Source organism: Mus caroli, unplaced genomic scaffold (genome assembly GCF_978045245.1).
Source record: "Mus caroli unplaced genomic scaffold, Mus_caroli_1 scaffold_10, whole genome shotgun sequence".
Taxonomy (NCBI): Eukaryota; Metazoa; Chordata; class Mammalia; order Rodentia; family Muridae; genus Mus; species Mus caroli.
This window is the reverse complement of record NW_028227265.1, coordinates 96,282,029-96,307,094: the sequence shown is the minus strand read 5'-3', so window position 1 is coordinate 96,307,094 and position 25,066 is coordinate 96,282,029. Positions and strand designations below refer to the sequence as shown.

The window sequence follows — 25,066 nt, the reverse complement described above, 5'->3', positions numbered from 1 at the left end:
GAAAGGTGTTCCCATTTCCAGGCATACAGGCATACAGACCTCTGATTTCCGCTGGCCACAGAGGATGTCCTCCTTATAAAAAAATGCATAAAAAGAGACAAAGGAAAACATTATACTGTTGAGACCAGGTCAGTAATGAGACCAAATTCTTAAGACACAGATATTTAACTCCTAGATACAACTGCTAAACACAGAACTTAAAGGTTAATGTTGACCTAAGTAGTAGAAAAGACCAGACCAACTGTATGATGAAGTGGAATATGTCACTAAGAATATCTAATGGAAAGTGTGATGGCAGAGCTGAAGAGCAGCTCCAGCAGCCTCGCAGGACACATGATGTAGTAGCCAAGGGGACAGTACAACTGAGATGTGAACAGAAGAAAGTATAAGAAACCAAACTGCATCCTCGATCTGTAGGACAATATCACATGTTCTTCAATTATCTTCATGGATAATTTGAGTCTGAAGGAGATGGTGGAAGAGAAAGTTGAATATCAGTGGCCAAGAATTTTCTAGAATTAATGACATCAAACCAGGATGGATCTAAGCACGTGAGATAAGTCATCCCTCTCCAAGCCAGCGAAAGAGAAAAACATCAGACTTGGTTTATTCAGACTGCTAACTACTGAAGATGAAGACAGTGAAAGAAGAGAAAGAGTCATTACAGAGGAACAGATAATTACAGCAGAGCTCTTAAAAACTCTGTGTGTGTCGTGTGTGTGTGTGTCTGTCTGTCTGTCTGTCTGTCTGTGATCCCCATCGAGTTGACTGCTGCATATAGTATGAGATAAAGAACCTGCCTTTCCTGCTTGTAGATTCAATTACTTTTCTGGCACACTTTATTTTGTGTTTTGTGTGTGTGGGTGTTTTGCATGCATGTATATCTATATGCACCTATGTGCTTTGGACCCGCAGAGGCCAGAAAAGAGCCTAATCCTGAAACCCGAATTAAGAGATGGTGTGAGTAAGCCACCATGTGGGTGCTGAGGGTGCCAACCAGGGTCCTCTGGAAGAGCAGTTGGTGCTCTTAACTGCTGAGCTCTGGCCACACTGACTCCCCAAGCCATTATTAAAGAGACTGTTTCATTTTCTGCTTTTACATTATTAAAAATCAATTGAGATATTTACTTTAACTGATATTAAGATAATCCTCTCTGTACTTTATTCTGTTTTGTAGGTTGACACTTCTTTATTTTTATGCTGTTTTGATTACTGTAGCTTTGTAATGTGGTTTGTGGTCATTGTTGTCTCTTGCCTCCAACACTGTTCCTTTTAGCTTAAGATTGCTGTCTTAGTCTTTTATTAAGCAGTGTCACAGACTGGGTGAATTATAAAGCAAAGAGGCTTATTCAGAGACCTTCCTGGTAGAGTTCTGGGGTGGTGTAGGGTGTCACATGTTGAAGGTGTGGGGACATACCAAACAGTAGCCAGACTAGCTGTATGAACTTTGACTCTTGAAATAATGCATCAGTCGCTTGCATGTATTCACATGCACTTTAGTCACCATTTGTTTGCTTTAGATTGAAAGTTTGGGGGAAAAATTATCTTTTTTATTTTTTTATTTCTTGCATGGGTATTTGGCCTGCATGTGGGTTGGTGCTCTTAACTACTAAGCAGAGCAGTGGAGGCAACATGAGTATGAGAGCCCCTAGACCTAAGTTAGAGATATCTGTGAGCTCCCTGTGGGTGGGTGCTGGGAACCAAGTCATGGGTCCCCTTGAAGAACAGCCTCAACCACTGAGCTGTCATGTAGCTTGCATGGTAGTGGATTGGCAAGGAGGGCAGGTGTGTGCTGGTGGAGGGTTGGCAATAGTCAGGTCTGCAACCTCCTCAGCTGTTGTAAACAAGAAGCCTACCGCAGCATTAGGGGCTTTGCCATTCTCAGTCCCCAGAGCACACTGTAAGGCTTTGCTGTCGTCACAGGTGGGCTGTGTGTGGGAAGGGCTTCAAGGCTCTTAGTGAGCCTGCTCAGTACAGCTACCTTTAGGAGCAGAATTTAAAGCATAAACAATTGTTATTTTATACATGTCCAGTATAAGAATGAGATATGTGGCTAGACACCTACCTTTTTTCTTTGTTCATATAAGGAGTGTTCTCAACCTACCCTCCTCCTCTCCCTCCTCCTCCTCTTCCTCCTCATTGTTGTTGTTGGAATGGAAGTGCTAACTGCTTCTCTTCCCTTTCAAGATGGGAGAAGCTTCCGTTACACCATGCTCCTCTAACTAAGTCATAAAAAGTAGAGCACACTGGTGGCCCTGTCACTGCTGCCTTCCAGGTCACACAGCCTCCGGCACTTGACATACTTTTGCCCTTTTCTCTTTCTCTTGTGTCTGTGTCTCTGTTTTACTCTTTCCTTCTTTCTTTTTTGAGACCGTGTCTTACTATGTATCCTCATTGTCTGACTGGAACTTGCTGTTAGGCAGGGCTGGCCTTGAACTTGCAGAAGTCTGCCTCCTGAGTGCCTGCCAGGGTTTAAGGTATTTCTTTGTTTTCTTAGTTAAATCTAAGATGTACTAATTTAGGCCCAGAACTTGCAGAAGTCTGCCTCCTGAGTGCCTGCCAGGGTTTAAGGTATTTCTTTGTTTTCTTAGTTAAATCTAAGATGTACTAATTTAGGCCCAGGACAGATACTATTCAAGGTGAATTTTGATCACCAAAAATACTGTGGTTTATACAAATTTATGGTAAAATAATTACTGTCTTGGTACAGAATTCCAGAAACTGTGGAGGAGTGTCACTGTGGATTCAATGGATGAGGAGAAAATTGAAGAGTATCTGAAGCGACAGGGTATTTCTTCCATGCAGGAATCTGGACCAAAGAAAGTGGTATGTATTTTTTAGAAAAGCAGTCTAGTCCCTTCTTCTCGGGACTGTTAGCTGTTCTTCATCCTGCTGTCCAAGAGTGAGGGAGGGACTCCCTCTGATGGAGACTGCACAGAAATTCACCGCCTCTCATTTTACTGACTTAATGCCCTGGAGAGTTGTTATGCTTTTGTGCCTGCCTGCTCTTTTCCAGTGCAGGTTTATAAAGCCTTGTGCTATCAGAAGGCACAGCTCTATTTGGAGGCTGGGGGTGCACTGTGAATGGGGTGTTTGAGGTCGGACCTCCAAGCAAGAACCAGGAAAGGCTCAGAACCCCGTGCCTGGTCTGGGCTTGTTGAGTAAATCTTAACCTTCTGTTCCCTAGGGTCATTGTGTTTAACTCTCTTTACCTTGTCCTGCAGGCCTCCATTCAGAGAAGGAAAAAGCCTGCTTCACAGAAAAAGCGACGGTTTAAGACTCACAATGAACACTTGGCTGGAGTGCTGAAGGATTACTCGGACATTACCCCTGGCAAATAGGGAACACTTTTATTCCTAAACACAGTTACAGACACACATTCGAGATCTTTCTTGATGCTTGAGATCTCAAGACTTTCTGCCTTCCTGTCTACTCCTCAGGACTGAGGAGAGGAGCTGTTCAGTTTACAGAACAGGAGCGGATTACCAGACTCATTCTTTTCATCCAGCAAGCTAGTGGGAAGGAATGGGTGCTCCTGTTTAACTTTCTGGGGTTGTTTGTTTTATTTTATTAGAAAGACACTTACATGACACTCAGGTGTCTGCTATTTATCTTGATTTCTAAATGCTTCTGGATTCCATGTTTTCTCTATTCTTCTAGAAGAAGTTGGAGGATAGTGCTGAATGCAGTTTTGTTTATTCCACGAAAAATATTTATAATAAAATCATTTGTAGGAAGATCTTTAAGAAGTTAGGAAATTCAGTTTGTCTCTTACTTCTTGAAAATGGCAGGGAGCAGCTGCAGTCTCTTGACTTGCCCGGGTGGATGTTTAGGATATGACAGAGATTAGAGTCAGTACTGTTGACGTAAGGATTTCATCTTTGGAACACAGGGTATGTATGCCTCTGGTTAATAAGCTAAGCAATAAAATTACACTAAATGTAAATGTTAATGCTTTGTTTTAAAAAGCTAAGTCAGCATTTAGTAAGTTGGATTCATGATTTGTTACCACCCTGAACATGGAAACTCCTTGCCAGCTTCACCATATCCTGGCTCTCCCCTGAGAGCTGGCCTGGCGGTCTCTGGTGAGGGCCTTCTGTCACCTGTTAACAGTCCGTGCAGTTCCAGTCAGAGCCATTACCAAGATGGTGAACTTGGAGTGTTCCCTCTGATGTGTGCCACGCCCCTGAGGGGAATCACAGGTCTCGTCTCACATATTAAATGATGTTGGAATACAGAAGCCAGGTTTGGTGTCCTCAGGAAAGGTGGGACTGTAGCCCAGGCACTGTGCCTCTGGGGAGTGTTCTAGTACTTTACCTTCCTCATCTCCCAGCTCTAAATACAGTCTAAGAAGATGCCACGCCACACCGGGCGTGGTGGCGCACGCCTTTAATCCCAGCACTCGGGAGGCAGAGGCAGGTGGATTTCTGAGTTCGAGGCCACCCTGGTCTACAAAGTGAGTTCCAGGACAGCCAGGGCTATACAGAGAAACCCTGTCTCGAAAAACCAAAAAAAAAAAGAAGATGCCACAGTCTGGGTTCCCGTAATCAGAAGGTAAGAAATTTACCCCCTTGCTCGGTGTCTGAAGGATTTGTGATAGTTATGGCATGAAGTTAGCTTTGCCCATAAAGCTAGAACTCATCTCCCAGCAGGTACCTCCATTTGCAACCATGTTCTCCAAGCTAAGTTATGGCCCAGGTCTGAAAGTGCAAGTCTGTCTGTCTTACTGCTTCGTCTGGCTTTATAAGGAGGCAGACTTGAGGCCTGCTCATATACATGCCTTACCACCAGGTCTGTGTCCCGGTGAGTTCTAGCTCAGTCTGTCTCGTTTGTTTCCTTAGGGACTGGCCTGATAATTGATTCTAATTTTTTATCTCCAAAGAAATGAAGAAATTAAATCTAGCAAAACTAAGTGTCTCACTAGTTGGCAAACTTGCAAATTCTGTGATTTTGTTTCACTCACTTGCATTGTCTTGCCAACAGTTCCCTTTGTTGTTCTCTCTGCTGAAGCACTAGACTGAAGCATCCCTGGGTGATGTGTAGGGAGTAGGTCATCTACGTGGTTGTGTTCAGTGGCCATAATAAAAAAGAACGGATTCTGGCAGCAGCTCTTCTGGGTGACTAAAGACATTCCTCCAGAAATTTCAAGTTGAAGTCTTGGTCTCACCTCTGCCTGTTTGTGTCAGATCTGCTGCCATTTAGAAGCAGGTGGGAATGGGCATGGTTGGGAGAGTTAAAAGGCATCTGATCTATAATTCATCATAATCACAAGAGGCTTTTAGGGCTAGCTAAGAGAGATGTAGTGGAACTTAGATAAGGTATAAAAAAAATGACTATTTGGCTGTTGCTGTCACAGCCTGTAAAATATGGTCAGATGATGGGTGGACCCAGGGGACGGAGAAACACTCAAGACTAGTTGATGTGAGTACTGGGGAAAGCCGATGTAGGAACTTTGGTCCCGCTGCTTCTAGGGAGGATGCAGTCCTGGATTCCTCTCGTGAGCCTTTGTTTGCAGTCACTAGAGTGGAAGAAGCTTGCTCTGAAGGTAGGCACTCATGTGGGACAAATACATCTGGATTGTGAATTTCCCAGTCCTTGTAATGGCAATCGTCCCAGGCATAGAAGGTGAAACTCAGTGTCCCCTTTTTTTCTAGTACCGTACTTTTACTTTGGCTCATTTTTGGGAAGTTTGGGGTTTTCTCAGGTTTCACTGACTGCTGTTTGCTGAGACTAGTGCTGTGCCTGGGAAGCAGTGACACTCTCTTGTCTGTCTCACTGCTGTCTGTGCAGCTGCATGTGCTGCACATCGGACAGGTCGTCGTTTCCCAGATGGGACAGGGTCTGATTTTGCCCCTCTTGTGGTTCTAGAGTAAAAGTACACTTTCCTTCATGAAGGTTTTTCCACTAGAAATAAATAGGAATGGCTAGTCCTTGGCCACAACACCTTAAACATGTCTTGTCTTGGAAGCTGAGTGTGATCTGGCACGGTTAATACATGTATTGGAGAAACACGTACCTCCTTAGACTGACAGGCCCTCTGGAAGTTGGTTAGCACATTCCTGTGACCTTGTGCTTCCAATGACATTTCACCTGGCCAGGACACTGCATGCACGTGGCTCTGGGTGAGTAGCTAGGACCTAAACAAACAGCCTCAACAGCCAGCTTTAGAAATACCAAAAACTGCTTTATTTTTGCACTTGACTACTACTGTAAGACACTGAACATGTTTGACAATCCTTACATTGAAATCCTCTGTTATAGTTTTAGGAGAAAACTGCTCCTTTGTCCATGTAAATATTGTAATTTGAACATTATCTCAAAGTGCATTTAGGCCTGTTTTTGCTCAAAAGACACCTTGGGTGAAATTTAAGCATTTGACCTAATCATTTCTCACTGGGGATAGGGCTGGGGAAGGCCTGGCTTTGTAGTTCATTTCTGCATCGTATCTCAGCTCCACGAACACCAGGGTCACAAGAATGTGTTGCTGTATCCAGCTTCCAATCTGCATCACATCAGTGAGGCATGCATGTGAGCGGTTGAGACAAAGGCTACACTATTGGGTTATTTAAAGTTCTCTCTTTTAGGAAAAAAAAATATATTGCCTACATGTATGTCTGTGTGAGGGTGTCAGATCTTGGAGTTACAGATAGTTGTAAGCTGCCATGTAGGTGGTGGGATTTGAACCTGGATCCCCTTAACCACCAAGCCAACTCTCCAGCCCCTCATTTTGTTTTTTTCCAAACATGGGTTCTCTCTGTAGCCCTGGCTGTTTTGGAACTCCCTCTGTAGACCAAACTGGCCTCAAATTCAGGGCTGCCTGCCTCAGGTGCTGGGGTTGGGTTAAAGGGATACACCACCACCCAGACTTCACTGGGCTTCTTCTGGTCAGGTTATGTTAAGAGTTTGTGAGAAGACTTTCCACCACCCCCAATAAAGGTGATACCCACAAGTTCTCTTTTACTGCTGTAACTGTTTCCCAACGACCCTGCATTCATTTCTGCTCAATAGAGAGAGAGCAGCTGTTGCTGCTTGTAGAGAAAGTTAGTGAAGTAGGTGTTAAGTGTGTGGTCGGTGGGTGTGTATCTGACACTCAAGGCCTCAGATGTGGCCCTCCAGTGATTAGCCTGTGTGTGGTAGTCTCTGGTGTCTTACATACAGATGTGGCCCTCCAGGGATTAGCCTGTGTGTGGCGTCTCTGGTGTCCTAAGAGTTGGAGCCTCTAGACTAGTTAGGAACAGCTAACTTGAAGACAAAGCCACACGGATCAGTTTGTTCCACAGAACAGTCTTCAGTAATAATTCCAAGAGCTGGAGGGTGATGGTGAAAGATACACTAGTTGTCTCTGTGAGTGCCAAATGATCAGAAAGCAGTGACCATATCTTGGTTTTGGTGGCTTAGTCTCTGAAAAAATATCAGAGCCTAAGACTGCAAATTATCAGTGTTTAAGACTGCAAGTCACCAGTGACTACTGAACATTTAAGAAGTGAGCATCAGGCTGGAGATGGAACTCAGGTACTTGCCTAGCAGACTCCTAAAACCCTGCATGCCAATCCTGGGAATCCTGCACTGGAAGGTGAGGCAAGGAGCACCAGAAGCTCTGGGGATCCATAAGACCTGGGTGGGGGGAAGGGTAACTGTGAGAGTATGGCGAATACTATCATCTTAGCTAAATCAGCAGCCATGTTTTTCTAGATGTGTATGTGGGTGGTATACCAATGGACCTCAAGTTACTGCTGGGAGTCACTAGATCTAGGTACTGGGAACCTCACTCCAGTCCTCTACATCGTCAACCCCCCCCCCCCAAACAAACAGGGTCTCGGTGTTTGGTTCTGGCTGTCCTGAAACTCACTATGTAGACCAGGCTGGCCTCAGTCTCATAGGATCTGTCAGTCTCCTGGGATTTAAGGTGTATGCACCTGTGCTTGGCAGAATCAATTTTGACTTCAAACTGTAAAGGTCCATAATTTGCCAAAGAATGACACCCTGGACTCAAATAGTAAGCAGTTCAGAATGCTGGGGTGTATCATGTACCAAGGTGGATGTACCCCAGTGAGCTTGCAGGCCTGATTTAAAGCATATTAGGGGAATTCCGGGTGTGTGTGTGTGCACGCGGGGGGTGGGAGTGGTTGGGAAGAAGGAGGTGACCTCTATCTTAATCTGTTGGCTTGATTGCCTGGGACGTTCCGGAGCCATTTCTGGGGTGTGGGGGGCTAGAAACTGTTGCTGACCCATTGCCTTTGCCTCAGGCCAGGTGGTGGGGCACTTTCTGACTAGGTGCCTAAGGAGGCCTGGCACTTTTTTCTGTAACTGACTTGCCTGGTCTCCTGAACTGCCAGTCTGAAGCCTGTCATGGAGTCTGCCTGTCTCAAAACTTTGTAGGTTAGGGTGGCTGGTACCTTTTACTGAGGTCCGTGGATCCCTTGGTGGCAGCTGGGTGTGTCGTAATTACCTCGATTCCCATCAGTGGCTGAATCTTTGGAAATCTGTGCATCGTAGGACATGCTTGCTTGATGTAAGTTGTCAGACAAATCATGTAATGGCTGGAATAAACTTTTATTATTTTTTTAAAAATGACAATACAAAAGTACCTTTACACAATTTATAAAAGCATAATCGATGATAAAGCAAGTAGGAGTCTCACAGTCAAGTGGCACGGGGGCTGGGGGCATGAGCGGTCCCTGAACACCAGCTTGGATGTTTAAGTTCCCAGTGCTGCCTGCCCCCGTCCTCTAGTTTACAGTGAAAAGGCCCCTATTCCAGGCCTTGGTGTTTCTTTTTTTAAACCTTTAAAAACTTGACATTACTTCTCATGAAAAATAATGAAATAACCCTCCCAAACCAATGACAAAATCATTAAAATATGACCCTTTTCAACACAACACAAGCAGATCAATAACAAAGATACAAAGATTGTGATTATGTCTAGTATCAGCAGCTGGGAATTCTGAGGTCAACATTATAATACATAGCTCTTTTTTGAGGAGCAGGAGCTGTGCTGTCACAGCCTCTGGAAATGTGTTGCACATAACACAAGACTAACTTTGGGCCTTGAAGTCTTGAAGCAAGGGTATTCATTGCAGAGGGCCACTGTTTCATTCCCCACCCTGTACAATGTAGTAGGTAGTCTCAAGATGAGCACGTCCAGAGAACATGATGGGCGGTCTATCTGACATGGCTGCCTGACCAGATAGCTACTCAGGTAGGCCAATGCTTTGCTGAATCACTTGAGAGAGATGTAACGTCCACTGCAGGCTCAGTGGGCAGAGCCTGCTCCTCTTGAGGCAATGTTAGGTCCCTCCCCTTAAATATAAGGTTCCACTGGGGAAATGGAGACAGTTTATGGAAGGTGGGTGATATATATTAGGCTACACACTCTGAGGGTGCTATCATAAATGCTAAGTATAGAATGTCACTATGTCCCTGGGCACAGTTGATATAGTCTCAGCTGGAGTGGCCATGGGTTTCAGAGACATCACCTAAGTAGTCTTTGCCCAGTGGTGAATACACTACAATGGCAAATGCTCTTGGGGGCACTGATTGTCTTGCAGAGAGATCCCTGGGAGCCAGGATTACAGAGCTAATACTGCAGAAGCCCATTTCTACACCACATTACTAATAACAGGGCCTGACTGGGCCAGGCAGAGGGAGTCCACACATTTACAACACAATTGTGGAAAATTTTGATGCTAGAGATATGCTTCAAACATGCATCTTATTTCAGAAGAAAAATAAGATAAACACCATTAAAAGCATTCAAAACTCAAGCGAAAAGTTGTGATATAACCTAGTGTAAGAATCCATCTGTCCATTCTTAAAATGTCTGTTATAAAAATACTAACGATCTTGGCTTTACTGTTGCTGTCTTTGTTCTATGTCTTCAAACTGTACAGAAATGTCAGACCATGCATTCACAAATAACACATTTCTTAAAATTATACAGTGTAAAAGAGCAAAACACATTTTATTATATATTTTTTTTTCTTTGAGGAAAACAGATGTGTGATAGAGGCTGTTGTGAAGTCTTGAAGGGGTCAAAACGGGGCAGGGTGTTTTCAAGCCTGAAACAGAAAGAAAATGTGTTGGGAGAGCATCTTTGAAAATCCCATACAGCACTGTCACTGTGCCCCCTCCCTATAAAACTAGTAGTCTCAGACTTGTGGGCAGTGGATGAAGACGTCAAGCTGGGTGCAGTCCAGCACTGGAGACCTGAGGCAGGAGGATCAGCTGGAGTTCCAGGCCACACGGGGAAAAAGCAAGAGGCCCAGCTAGACAGATGGCTCAGTGGGTAAACATTAGCTGTCAGTGACCTGAGTTCAATTCTGGGGACTCATGTGGTAGAGAACAGATTCCTGCGAGACGTCCTCTCCTTCCCATCTCCACACACTAAAATAAAGACAAAAGTCCCTCCTTTCCCCGGAGTTTTAACACAGGCTTGTGTATTTTGCTTTGTGGCAGAGCTGAGGCTGGTCCTGGATTTTTTTACCTGAGAGGAGCTTGCTCACGTCCCTCAGTCCTCCCGCTGAGTACTGCCAGCCTTGGTTCTCTGTAAGCCCATTTTATTCTGTCATTCATTTTATATTCTCCAACTCCCATTTTACTGACAGGTTAGACGCAACAGAGAAGAGATATACATATCTTTGTACAGAGAAATGATTACGTTGTAACAATAATGCCTACATGTTTTAAGGGCCAAATACAATCACCTGTGGAGTTTGGAAAGACAAAGCAAGTTGTGCACAGCTTTCCAGAGCAGAAACTGACATGCAGCGGTGTGCTGTGCTATACTCCATGCTTTTCTGTCTCTCCCAATTGTTGCAAATATGGAACCTTGGCACATCAGCAGCTACTTCCTGTGGAGAGCCGTAGGAATGCTTTAGCCTTGTACACAGAGTGACCACTTCCTTTTCCCTGTCCTCTGGCAGCAGCATTCTGAGTTGGAAACATTTATCTAGCAGGGATAAACAACTAAAACCCTTTAGGGAATCTCTCTGCTTCTTGGCATTCTCCCATTTAGTGCCCTGTGATGCTCAAGTGAGGAGACTCCATCTCTAGGTGTGTGTGTGGGGGGGTGCATGTAATCCATAGGCGTGGGCCTGGCTAGTCAGAGAGTTCCATTTTTAGACCTAGCTTCAAATCTAATAGTCCTCAAAGAACCCCACACTCCCTGGGAGTGGGACTCGGGCAGAAGGTGGCGTCACCTTTATGGTGACAGCAACAGTAGTTCCTTTGTGAGCCGTAGCCTCCTAGTTTGACTGACTTCCTCACATCACTGACCTGCCAACGGAGCTTCTGCTGAATCAGTGGTTCTCTCCACACCCCTGCCTTGCTCCCCATAGACAATGGTTCACACAGATGCCCCAAGTCCTACCTCCTCCTAACCCTGAGCACAGTTCATCAAACTGCTGCACGGGTTCCAGCAACAGAACGGATCTGCAATTCTCCTGGCTTAGAGAGCCACCTTAAGAACACAGCAAGCGAGACAGCGACTGTGACTTAGTGTGATGCTGCTTTCAGGGACCCCGAGAAAAAGGACAGGATTGGTAGGAACCCGCTGCTATGGCTGTGCTTGGTGGAGTGGGGGGCGATAGGCTACCACAGCCTTTGTGCACTGGGCCTACTTACTGCTCCACAGTCAGCTCTCAGCACCACTCTATCCCTGCACAGAGCCTGCGTAGCTCTGTAAGTAGCAAAATGAAAATGATTCTTTCAATGGCTCCTTGTATCTTTTCATAATTTTCCCTATCCTTAGATAGGTTCTCAACATTCCTAATGCTATGAGCCTTTCATGTTAGGGTGACCCCTAACCAGAAAATTATTTTGTTACTACTTTGTAACGTTAATTTTGCTACTATTATAAATCTCAATATAAATATTTGATGTGACCCCGCTAAGAGGGTTGTTGGACTCCCCCAAAGGGGTTGAGGCCTTCAGGTTGAGAACAATGTCTTGGTACATTCAAGACACTGTCTCAGGCTTTTCTTCCCTTCTTACCCTCTACCCCTACCCCAGCATTTATAAACTGTCTTTGAAAACTCAACCTTTTCTAGGTCCCTCAATCCTGAAGGGCTTTTCTCTCAACAATGTTGTAGTCGGCAGAGAGGGCCCTGCACAACCAGCTCAGGGACAGCCTTCTATAGGAAGCTGATCCCTGTAGGGCAGTAAGTGCTCATTCTCCACACTCTCTCCCTTCTACACCTCTTAGCAGGAACTTTTGAAGTTGGGAAAGGAGAAATGCAGAAACTATAGTCAACAGCTTTCCAGAACCAACCATGGAGATGTGATTCTCACATGGGAAAAGAATGTATCCACACTGCCATCTATGTCCCAGACTGAACACAAGGTCAGAATGGAGCTATTTCAGTCCCTGTAAACAAGAGCTTTAGCGAGGAATGGAGTTCAAACCTTGGAATGTGTTAACAAGGACATTTAAACAGAATCCAAAGACATCCGGGAACACAAAGCACCACAGAGAGGGACAGCAGGCTGGGGTGACTAGGGGCAGATTCTTTTCATACAGCCTTTGAGAAAGGGGGCCCAGAGCAGCGTGTAAGTCATCTCTCCAAACCCAGAGGAAAAGGCAGCTGGCAACATGGCTCTGCAAACACCTGACAGACTCCCGCGCTTGAACCAGCTCCTGACGGTTGTCACAACTTCCACTTCTACACATACCCTACAATTTAAAAGCAGCAACAATCGTGTCAAAGTTGCTTGTGTTGGGGCAGTTCCAGCTGTTCACATGTGAAGCCATCGGAGACTCCTGATATTTTAAGGCACTGGTCCTCAAGCTGGGGGTAGGTCAAATGGCCCTTTCACAGGGCATCACCTAAGACCATGGCAAAATAAAGATTTATATAGTTCTTAACAGTAGCAAAATTACAGTTATGACGTAGGAATGAAATTAATTTTGTGGCTGGGGGTCACCACAGCATGAGCAAGTATATTAAAGGTTTGCCATGTTTGGAAGGTTGAGAACCCACTGGCTTATAAACTATATAAGCCATTTGACTTCACCTGTTTTTGATGTGTAAGCTCACTAGGGCACTCTGCTGACTGACAGCTGAAGGGTACTTACAGGAGAACCACTGTCTGGGGCTTCTACATGGCTAAGCCGCACTCCTGGCCAGGACCAGTTAAGCTTCTCCAGGCAACCCTGCTTTCACCATCTGCAAGTGCTCTGCCTAACAGCTTAACTTTAACCTGACACTCAGTTTCGCCAGGTCAGATAAGAAATACTCCCCCTCTCCCTCTCTGCTGCCCCAAGTCCAAGTAAACAGGAGGCATTTGGCAAATTAGTTTTCATACCTGTCTGCTTAATTTAATCAAGCACACATATTTATGATAAGTGAATATTTGAAACACTTCAGTGTTTGTAGTCTCCCAGGCTTTATCCCTAAGGGCAGATAGACCACCTTCCCTCCTCAGCCCAGGTGTGCCTCAGTCTGACAAGGATGGCTCACGTGAGATCACCTTAGATCGGTGACAAGATCTAAGGCCTGTCTGTAACCACAGTACCACTGCCCCCTCCTCCCCCCCCCCCACACTGCCACCACCCGGTGAGCATTCCAGGGGCACGTGACCCTCTAGTCCTCAGCCCCTGCCTCTACCTACTACTTTATTATTAGGTCCTTCTGGTATCAGGTATGATGTTCCCACCTACTTCCGACAAATGGGCTGGTGGGCCATAAACAGCTCATATTTTGGATGTGTTACTGCATTTATGTCTAGCACTAAGGAACTCTGGGAGAGCACTTGGCCTAGCGCACAAAGAAAACCCACTCCTATACAAACTGCAAGCGAGGCTATAAGGTGATTTTTAAATTACTCCAGAGAAAGGAAAGCCCTTCAAATCAAACCCACCCTCGGAGATGGTGCATATCATGGGCACTCCCGCTGAGAGCCATGACGAAAAGGCAGTCACCAATGTCCTACGTGATGTATGACATTTCAGAAAAATACAATGTTGGAGGTGCGCACTTTCTAAACAAGTGCCAAGAGCTGGTACCCAGCATAAAGTCACTCAAGACCCCCCAAATGTGGTAACGGCCTCCTTGGACAGCTGCCTGATCCTCCACCCTCAGCAGCAATCTCTCAGCCTGCCTTAGACTCGTTTTTTATAGGCACCTCAGAAGGAATGAAATTCACCTCCTTATTTGGGTTGAGGCATGAAGTGTCCCTGGCGTTCTGCTACCCACAGCCAATTTCTGCAAAGTCACTGATAGCTGCCATATGAGGTAGTAGTGGGTAGGTTGTCTCTGTTAATGAACATTATATTCATTTAATGCCTTCTGCAGAGGGCCAGGCTGGGTGGGACACACCTGTACACTCGCACTTGGAAGGATGAGGGAGGGAGGGAGTTCTCAAGTCTCATGCTGGCCTGAGGCATATAGTGAGAGTCTGCCTTCCTAACCACGCTAACCTGAAACTGACTGCCGAGGCAGTGACAGCTACTACAGCCTGAAAGACAGGCCATCAAAGCTTACCAGTCAGAAAAGCACTGCCAGAGAGGAGCCCCTGGAGAACCCACAGACTTAGTTTTGTCACACTCTCATCCTGATTTCAGAAGACCCTCATAAAAATAAATGTCCTCTGCTAGAGAAATGGCTTCATTCCACTTCATGTAATTGGACAGATAAGAAGGGAACATATATGCTATGTCTCAGACTTCCAACAAACTGCTAATTTCAAACAAAGGCTTGGGAAGTGAAAGCGAGCAAAGCGCTTCATTTTCATATGAAATCCCCATAGGCCATGGTGCTACTGGGATAACGAATGTGAATGGAGCCAGCCTTAAGAAGGCCACACATGGCAACTTCTTGCCAGGCATGGTGGCATAGAACTTTCCCAGTGCTAGAGAGGCTGAGGCAGGACAAGATTAAGGCTAGTCTGAGCTACATAGTTTAAGATACTATTGTATTTTGTTCAATACAAAAAGCACCCATCAATAAACCCAAGGAACAAAACTACTTATTGCTGATGTCCTGGTTGACCTAAGTGGTTGGTGGCTGGGAGTCACTGGAAAGGCCTGCCAGACAACTGGAGAAGGTGGTATGCAGGTACCATGGGCCTATGCAGAGGCTGTAGTTCCAGGAGATACTGGTGCCCATCCTGCCCACACTGGTTGCCACCTGACTTTGGCACTCACCAGCAAGCTCCAGTTTTGCAGAACAGCTGGATGACAGTCGCCACCAGTGAAGACCGCATTAATACCCACAAGACAGATTGCAGCCGCCATCACACACCCGAGACCTGGGTGGACAGAGAGATCTGTTAACTGCACATGGCAACCTTTTCCATGGGCCTCCTGCTGCCCTGGGTCATGCTGACCAGTGTGCTCTGTTGGGGCGAGGAGCTGAGCACAGCTGCCACTGCACGAAGACCTTGCAAGCAGCACAGAATGCTTGCAGACAGGAAAGTGATCTCGGGACTTAGAATAGGAGAAGGCCACTGGGACAGAGGCATGGGCACAGAGAAGTTGCTGAGGTAAGGGCCCTAGCACCAGAACCTGGCTGTCTAGCCTGTGGGGACTCTGCATCTCAAAGCCTGTCAGCCAAATCATGAGATCTGAAGTCCTACACAGACTCAAGACAGTCACCAGTTCCGGGGGCTGCCTCGGATCGTAACAGCTTCGGACAGCCCAAGAACCGTGTCACTAAGGTCTGCTATGAGCAGGAAGCACATCTCAGACTGTCCTGGGATGCCCAAGTTGCTAAGAGTTGTGAAGCCTGAAGGTATAGAGACCTAGCTGACTCATCTTTAATACACCTGGCAGCGTGGCTGGCCCAGCTGGGTTTTCCAAAATTCCTCACGCGCAGAAAGTAGCCCAGCTCAGTGGGAAAGATCCTACTGGAGTGCTTCTGTTTCCATATACTCGCTAACGACTTCTTAGAGTCAGGCTGTTTCTAGCTCGTAGGGCTGCCTGTCTGCTGGAGACAGGAGCAATAGCAGCTTATGTGGAGTCTGCTCTTTCTAGAATTAGGAATGAGTCTGCAGGGCTTAGAATAAATGGCAAAGATTTCACTACAGGAACATTGGAGGAGTAGGTATGATTCTGGTTTCATAGTAGACTCTGGGTTATTTCAGGAGAGAAAATATACCTAATCTCTCCCTCACCTTTGCCACACTCCCACAGGGACCAAGGGTGCCCCCCAAAGCCTTGCTGGCAACAGCAGGCCCAGGAAACCTCCTGAGGTTGTCAAGCTGCACTGAGTTTTGTGGGTGCCCACTGCTGCTGAAGTCACACTGGTGGCTGGCTCCCTATTGACTTCTGTATTATGCTAATCAGGAGGACTAACCCTCTTATGTTCACCAGAACATGGGGCTTGACCAACAAGCTGTGCACACCGGGGCTCACAGGTGGTAGTGGGCAAGAGCCAGCCACACGGACAGTGAAGCGATGACCAACCACCAGGCAAGCAGCGCCCCTGAATGTGTGCATTTTCCACATCTTGCTGAGCACAGCAACCCTCTGCACACCCTCCAAAATTCATAAGATGTGCAGGAACCGGAGGGTGGGACAGAGGCTGGTTGGGTATCCTGCTCACAGTATACAGTCTTCACACATACAGCCATCCTTAGAGATCATGGGCAGGCTACAGCTTTTGTGCACATGGCTATCTGAGCCTGGGTGTAGGGATGAGCCTGGGGGGTCATGGCGGGGAGCAGATGTGCTGGGCTTCCGCGTACCAGGTTTAGGGGATCTGAGACTGGCTGGAAGGTGCATGTAGTATCTGGCAGGGAAGAGGTTTGCAGCCTTGTAACATATGTGTAACCACAACAGACCTAGGCTCAGAGCAGTAAGAGAGAGACCCCTCTTCCTGTTGAGGTGACAGACAGGAGTCTCCCAAAAAGAAGGGCTCTACAGCCTGTAGTTGCTTCTTCGTAGGCTTCCCTGAGGCCACTGGCCACTGCCCAAGCCTATCTACTTTTGTTTGTTTGTTTTTCAAGACAGGGTTTCTCTGTGTAGCTCTGGCTGTCCTGGAACTCACTCTGTAAACCAAGCTGGCCTCAAACTCAGAGATCTGTCTGCCTCTGCCTCCCAAGTGCTGAGGTTAAACGCCATGTAACACCATTGCCTGGCTCCATCTACTTTTATTTAGCCATGGGAGAGGCAAAAGGATTTGAGTCATCACGTTTCTAGTCCAGAGGGATCTGCTGGGAAAGAGCTGGACCTCTAGGCAGCCCCGCTTCCTACACGGAGCACTATAAGCTGTCACACCCGAGCAAGAGACTCCATGTTCCCCACTACACCCACCCCTATTTCACCTACTATGTTCATTCCCGCTCTGCCTCAGCACACTGCAGTTCTTCAATGGACGTTTATTGCTATGACATCAGGTGTGATCCCAGTAAGTAGAAATGTGAAGGGCGGGTCAGTCACAAGAACTGCTTCTCGGTACACTGCAACATGGAGCTCAGCCCTGGGTGTCTCCTGAAGGAGAGAGCAGGGGAGACTGCTACACAGCAGTCTGCATAGAGACAAGGACAGACCAGGCTGTTCCTCCCAAACCAGATGTAGGCACAAACTGCTACACATTCCAGCTGTTTTCTCTCCCACTGTTTCCTCTATGTTGGTGAGGCTATAATAACACGGGCTTACAATTTCTGTGCCGTGGTCCTGGTCGAAGGCCAAGCGAATCTCACAAGTTCCTAAGAATATTATCTCATCCCACACCAATTCCCAAGCTCTCAAAGAATTAACTATATTTGGATATCCAACAAGGAAAACCATCACTGTTTCTTGTGAAGAATGACAGAAAACGTGTTCGTGCTCTCTTGTTCTTGATGGAGCAGGGGAATTGGTAACTTTCAAAACATTATTATATCTTTCAAACATCATCATAGTTCTCTGTCACGTGGCTGGACCATCACCAAAATCCTAGTGATGGGGCGATTCAACATGCAGACAGACTAAACATCACGCAAATACCGACTACATGCCAAGCGAACATCAGCACGTTCGGGCCTCTGGCCGCTCTTCCAAAGTTCCTCCTCACACTACCAGTGAGAGCAAACCCACAGACCCTTCTCTGCAGGCTGAGCCCAGGACACCCCGAGCAGTTGTTCTGTGCACACTGTCCACGGTACTCCCCACGAGGATGGAGGGCACAGCAGGTACAGCCCACATTTACACAAAGAACTAGCTTAGTTTAAATTTCTAGTTTAATCATCTCACGTTAGCACTAAGGAATCAAAAGCAGATAAACTAGAGATCCCACAAGCTGTCAGGCATGCATGGCGCACGCCTATAATTCCAACACTTGAGAGCCAGAGGCAAGAAGATCTCAAGTCTAAGACCAGGCTGCTACATGAGACTTTGTCTCAGAAAGCCAAATACAAACACCCGAGAGCCTCTACGGCAGCAGGCATGGGCTGTCCAAGATTGGAAGGTCAGCAGCCAACACTCTTTAACATCAGGAGTGGCAGTATGATGTCTGGTACTGCCCACCTGGCCGGCACTGGCCTTTCTGACACGTGCCTTGGTCTGTGTCTCTATTAGGTCATCAACACCATTGTTTCCAACTCTGTTCTAAGTCCCCAAGATTACAGGGCTTGGGTTATTAGCTGACTTGGGAAGGACCTTATCCAAGACTCTGGAAGGAGCTGCAATGATGGCTATACATGCCTAGCTCCACGCAACGGTACCAGGCACTGCTCCACAAGTGCCTTCCAGACTACCCCCACAGGACACATACCCCAAGAGCTCACATGCCAGCCAAGCTCTGGCCTGTGGCCCACGTTCAGCTCAGAAGAGATGACTCATTTTCAATAGATGCCACATTGTTTGGTTTGGATCTCTCTAGGGCTTTTAGAAGCTGTCTGTTGATGGCACCCTGCTCTGGTAACTGCCACCACTGGGCCTCGGGCTGACAGCTACTTTAATGGGTCTGTGAGAAACAACAGTTTGGGAGAAAGCACGACCATGCTAGTACAAACTATAGGGTCTTTTAAACTAGAACCCATACACTCATGGACGTCTTCCTTCTCCCTTTAAGCCTATATAAAGAGTAAGCAAAATGAAACAAAAAGAGAAGCCCTACCTTAAGCTCTGTGCCACCACCACTGGCCAACTTGTCCACCACCCCGAAGCAGTGTTCCCAGAGCACCTACCACTGTGGATAGAAGCCGGGTGGCTCTCTGGCCACACTGAGTACACTACATGTACTCCTGCTGGGTGGCAGGCCAGGAGCATGCTGGCAAACACTGGCCTTCCTCCATGGTGAGGGCTCCGCATGTGCAGTCAACACTGAGCATAGATGCTGTAAGTTGAGCCATTGCCACCTCGACCTTCAGGCCAAAGGGGCCTGAGGGAAGTAAGTTGCAGGGCTCTCCTCTCTCCTCAGGAAGGCAAGGCTAGCCCATCTCCACCATTCCTATTTCCTTTCTCCATGAGTGCTTACAAACATGTCGCTTGAGTAGAACCTAAGCCACCTTAGGGCTTGTTCATAACATATGGGGGCCGCTTAAGGCCCTGTCAAAGACCTACCAAAGGACTGAGACTCTGGCTCTGTGGCAAGAGAAGGGAACGGCAGTTATATGTAGCCTGCGGCTCCTCTCCCTTCCTGATTCATAACGAGCAAGAAGCTGCCTAGGATGGCGACACTTCATTTTAGTCAGAATCCCCATCAAATTACATACAGCCAGAAGTATGGCGCTTCATGCTTAATCAGAAATTCAGTCAAGATGCTGAACTACAGGAGGCAGCTGGGGTTTTGTGGAAATTCTGAATTTACAAGAAACAATCCATCTGACTATTGTCTGAGTTAAAGTTAGGCCTAACTTGGCACAAAGATGCCCTATTAGGACATTGTTTTTACCACACTTAAGGGCAGACCCCATGACCAGCATTTGGCCAGCATAAAACAAACTCAGTGGTATTTCTGTTGACTTTTCTTGCCTCCTACTGCTTTGTCTGGGTGTCTTCATCTTAGTAGTCCTTTGCTTGTATATTAATTATAGTTTTTCTTTTTTTATACATGATTTGTTTTGTGTATGTGTCCATGTTTCTTGTTTTGTTTTTTTTTTTCTTTTTCTTTTTTAAACTCTAGTTTGTTTTCTATTGGGAGGGTGGGGAGGTAGGAAGAGTCGGGGATGGAAACTGTGATCAGAAATATGTTTAGAAAAATTCAAGTTCAATAAATGGAAAAAAACATTTTTTTTTATACTGGGTAAGGATACTTGCTGTTCTTGTATAGGACCAGAGTTTGGTTCCTATACCACAGCCACCTACAGCTCCAGCGCCAAGGGATCCAACACTCTCTTTTGGGCTTTTACTGAATGCATGTAGTGCCCATGCATACATGTAGGTAAAACCAAAATGAAACAAGAACATCATACACGTAAGGAACAAATCTAAAAATACGGAAAAGCTACTTTTGTGGGTTTTATGGTCTTAAAGCAGGCCTTGGCAACAGCGCCTTTGCCTTCGGGTGTGACATGTCCTGATATAGAGCCAGGACGGGTGATGGGATGAGGATGGGTTTTTGTCAATGCTAAGAGCAGGTGAAGCACAACTGAGTGATTGCATTCCCTGATGCCTGGTCCGTAGACACCAGCACTGCTGCTGGCTCTCGGAATGGGATCCCGGAATGAGACTCAAGCTGTGCTGGGCCTGCTCCTCATGGTCCCACAACAGGTGGATGCTCAGGAGACATGCCCCAGTTCTTCCCGGATGGAGGAAGCTGCGGATTACAGACATCCGCCAAGAATGGGCTGGTGCGCTGATCCTCCGTGCCCTAGGGTACTTACACAGCCTCAGCAGAACTGCCGTGACTTCCAGCCCTGGGAAGTAGCCTCGGAGGGAGGGATCCAGCGCATCTGAAAAGACAGGAGAGCCTGTGAGCCAGAGGCCCCACCTCATTCTGGGACTTCAGACCCCGTCGCTGCTCCAAGACGGGTCATTTCACACTGGCCAGGGTGGCATTTCCTACCCAGGGGTGGAAAAGTCCCACAGTAGCATCCTGAATTTCTAACATGCCCTATGAACACCAGCCACATTCACAGGGCAGCCCACTTCAGCCAGTATTGGGGTTCTGTCAACTGCCACTTCTTTTTCAAAGCTCCTTACACTTCTTCCCAAGCTGGGAGACTTAGTTAAACAAAATGTAAACAAAGGGAAGGGTACTTCATGACCCCTATGGAACTGAACCTTCTCAGAGAGCCTGTTCTCTCAGGGAAAGGGTCGGCTTCCTGGCATGCTGTGTTCACCAGGCCCCATGAGGCACCCGTAGCCTGTGACAAAGCTGGACAAAGGTCAACAGTAGTGTTGCCTCTCCTAACCAACCTACCACAGCCAGACTGAGGGACACTCTTTCCACCCGGAAGGATGCTCTGGGATCTACACAAAATCTGAACAAGAGAAGGGCACATACGTGTCACTCTTAGCCACCTATCCGCTGACAATGCCAGTTTTGTCTGTAACCCGTTGGGCAGAAGGAGGCATGTTTACCCATGTTCCCACCCATCATTCTTTTTTTTTTGATACAAGGTCTCCCTTAGCCTAGGCTAGCCTCTAACTCACCATGAATTACTCTTGAACTCCTGTTCCCTGTCTCTGCTTCCAGAGAGCTGGGCTTACCAGGCTAGCTCCTCTCCCATTGTTAAGTAAGTGGGGTGGCCTCCCATGGAGTGCAATGAGCAACACAGAAAAGTGCTTCTGGGGACAAGGAAGACATAAAGGACAGCAAAGAGAGGAGAGACCTCAACAGGAGACAGGAGGTTTACTCAGGCTCCTCAAACATCAAGAAGACGGAGCCACTCTGGCTGTGGTGGAGGGACACCTGGGCCAGAGGTAACTCACAGACAACCCTCTGAAGACTCGGGGCTGTGGGGCTGGTGGAAACTGGCCGTCCCAGAGTCCAGCTCAGGCTCTGCTAGATCCTGCTGAGTACTTGGCTCTAAAGGCTGAGAAGCCAAGGAATTGGGTCCTAGGGAGAAACTAATTCTTGCCCTGATCCCCAAGAGCTCCCTGTGGTTTCCTTCTGACTCGAGGACTCCACAATAGCAGCCATGTCCCCTAGCTGCCAGCGCAGAACAGGAGGGGCCAACTGTGGCCCCAAAGAAATCAAACCAACCCCTAAGGCTGAAGTGTCAGCTTCTGCTACATCAGAATCTACCTCAGGCATCCCTTGGGCTTCCTCAGAGACTGTGTCAGATTTATTTCCTCAAATACTGAGAGGGTAAAGTTATATTGCTGGGAGCCATCGGAGCCCCCAAAGATCCTGGAAGCCAGGCAGGCATCTTTCCCACCAGGCAGGACGGGGTGAGAGATCAGAAACATCCTTAGAGACAGACTAAACACCCACACTTGAGGGTCTGTAGAGCAAACGGACCCATAGACAGACAGACAGACAGACAAGAGGGGACAGTGTGGAAAGACATGGGTTAGGAAGGCTAGAGACCAGGAGCAGGAGGGTGGAAGACCGAAGCAGCGCGTACCTACCCTTGGTCATGGCTCTTCGTCTCAGTCCGTTTGCTCACTAAGCAGAGAGCAGAGCTGGAGCTGCCTTCCTGAGACAGCTGGGAAAGGGCAGCCTCGGGGCCAGAGCCCTCAGGCCAGGGATGCTGGGAACCTAAACCCAAAATGGTCCATGTGCACTGTGTCAGTGTGGAGCAGTGGTGGCAGTTGTGAGGCCTGGGTGTGGGGTGGGGATGTAAGGCCCTGCGGCCAACGTGGCATAGAGTTCACCAAGAGGGTCACAGGGAGGGGCTGGCAGGGAGGACAGTGAGCTGCAGGGTAGATGGCATTGGTCTGAAACTGGTGAGGGTGACTAAGGAAAAGAGGGGTCCTTGCTGTCTGCCACCCTAGCCTCCCAGGCTGCCTCTCACTTCAATACTCCCCACCACCCTTTGTAAGCGAGTATATGCACGCACACACGCACGCACGCATGCACGCACCCTCAATCATGCAGTGGCTGAGGGAGAAAAGATGGACTCCCAAATCTGCTGGCCACGACAGCCTGGCTCTTGCTGAATTTCAGACACGTGAGGCACCTGCCTTCCTGCAGGGGGCAGTGCATGCCAGGTCAAACCGGGCAGCATCCTGTTCTTGCCCTACTGAGGGACAGAGTGGGAGGGGCATAGCCAGGAGTATGGGCAGTTGGCCCAGGAGAACAAGCTGTTTGGTGCAACCACAACAGCTTCACCTTTACTGCATTTTGGGCTGTTTGTTCGGCTGAAGCTTTTGGCCCCAGGTCACTCCTGTCCATGTCCTGGAGGCTGCTAGACTCCTCATTATCACTGACTGCAGGGGCCACAGGCCACTCCAGACTTGCTCAAGCTCAGCTCTTCAGAACAGTTAAGTGCACGCATTGAAGCCATGGAAGAAGAGCTGGGGTAACCCTGGCGATTTCTGCACTACCAACAGAAACATGTGCAGGAAAACACACACACACACACACACACACACACACACACACACACACACGTACGTACGTACGTACGTACGTTACTCATTTGCCTATATATAATTCCAGGGCTTTGAGGCCCCTGTGAGAACTTCTAACAAAATATTTAACTAACACAAACCCTGACTTAGTGTGCGCCAGACAGAGACAGTGTCAAGTGTAGCAGACTGAGAAGCCTAGATGCCTGAAAGAGAACAGCACAGTGACTCAGTTCACTGCCTGCGGCCATACTGTACGGACTCACACTCAAACACTTCTCACAGAAAGGCAACTTTGTCAGGCTCCACACTATCCCACGTGGTGACAGACCACACAGGAGGAGCAGATAGATACCTGGGCCGTAGGAAGATGCAGAATTGAACACGACACCTAAGTACCGCACAGAATGTTTCTGATGACGAGGCCAAGGACAGAAAGGCCTGACTGTCTCCAGGGTGGAACTCCCACTCAGTGCACCATCCCTGGCACCTCGTGTACACTGAGCAACACAGGGCAGGGCTAACGGTCACTGGCCTTGATGGTCCCCTCTCTAGTGACCAGTACCACTGTCTTCTTTAGATTCCAAGAGTGATGAGGAAGGCTCCGGGCATGGTGATCGGTACGGTTAGCTGATACCCTTTGGTGGCTTTTACCTCTGCTGTCCCTGGGCCATTGGGCTTACCTTGGCCTTTCAGAAATGCAGTCATTCCATGGCTATGGTCCAAGTCATTTCAAACCAAGAGATCCCGTTTATTTGTTCATGAATGTATTTCTATGTGTGTGTGAGGAACGAGGACAGCCTGGCCCAGGTGGCTTGCCTGGTGGCAAGCACTTTCACCTGCTGACCCATCTCACTTGCATTTCAAAGTGCCCTCTGGGCTGCTGGCACGCACTAATCCAGACATGGGGTACCTGCTCTTGACTTAGATCTTCAAAAGTGTGACTGGAAAAAGACCCGCCTGGAAAGGCTCTCCAACCCAGACAGTTTGAGAGCAACACACCGTGTCCGTGTCCTGGGGTTGACAGACACAAAGCAGTGTGTAACAGGTTTTGCTGTGATATGGAGGGACTTGTTCCACTGATTCCCTGGGCATCCCAAGGTCATCTGACTGCACAATCTTTTGATTCTCTGCCAGCTATACCCATGGAGCTGAGAAAAGCCAGCTTGGGGCCTGGTCAGTGGTGATGAGGTCGAATCCAGTGTGGCATCCAACCTTCCTGGTCTAGTGGCCATGGAACAGACCCCAAAGCAAGCCCATCCCTTTTGACTGAGCTCCATTCCTGGGATTTGTATGAATTGGTCTAAGGTATCAGTCCATCATCCTACTCGTTCCAGCAGCTGGAGAAGGACCAAGTGAGAACTTCTTGGCTATAGCCAAGAGTTGGCTTATATGTATAATCCTAGCTAAAGCAGGAGGATTGCTGTGAGTCTGAGGCCAGCCTTGAAGCCATGGCAAACACTATCTCAAAATACCAAAAAGTCCCAGCTGGAGATGGCTGGTTCTCCAAAGATGGCTAGCCAGGATGACTGTGTGTCAGTCACTGGCGTGTGAACCTCACAATCCAGGTCCTAGAATCATGAGCCCCCTCCTCAAAGACCAATCACTCATTGGGGACCAAGAGCAAGCCCTTGGGGCTTTCTCTCCCGAGTCTCAGCTCTTCCTCCAGGCTGCTCTGAACACAAG

General features: G+C 47.6%; 2 protein-coding genes across 11 annotated transcripts in view; one reads left to right on the top strand and one right to left on the bottom strand.

The window, feature by feature from the left end:
• Positions 1-3,946, top strand: part of Gtf2e2 (general transcription factor IIE subunit 2) — a 47,015-nt gene extending 43,069 nt beyond the window's left edge. For all 5 annotated transcript variants that reach the window (XM_021169635.2, XM_021169636.2, XM_021169638.3 and 2 more), the window contains 2 exons: positions 2,711-2,826; positions 3,225-3,946. In XM_021169635.2, the coding sequence (XP_021025294.1) occupies positions 2,711-2,826; positions 3,225-3,341 (233 nt within the window). In that variant the 3' untranslated portion in view covers positions 3,342-3,946. The remainder of the gene's footprint in view (positions 1-2,710; positions 2,827-3,224) is intronic.
• Positions 3,947-8,534: 4,588 nt separating this feature from the next.
• Rbpms (RNA binding protein, mRNA processing factor) overlaps positions 8,535-25,066 on the bottom strand; it is a 150,678-nt gene continuing 134,146 nt past the window's right edge. For 2 of the 6 annotated variants that reach the window (XR_015048662.1, XM_029480396.2), the window contains 3 exons: positions 20,746-20,814; positions 15,143-15,246; positions 9,933-10,058 (listed from right to left, as the gene is read on the bottom strand). Coding sequence is in view for 5 of the 6 variants with exons in the window: in XM_029480396.2 (XP_029336256.1) it covers positions 10,053-10,058; positions 15,143-15,246; positions 20,746-20,814 (179 nt within the window). In the remaining variant the exon portion in view is untranslated. The other 4 variants (XM_085844026.1, XM_029480393.2, XM_021169582.3 and 1 more) reach the window with 4 other exon arrangements.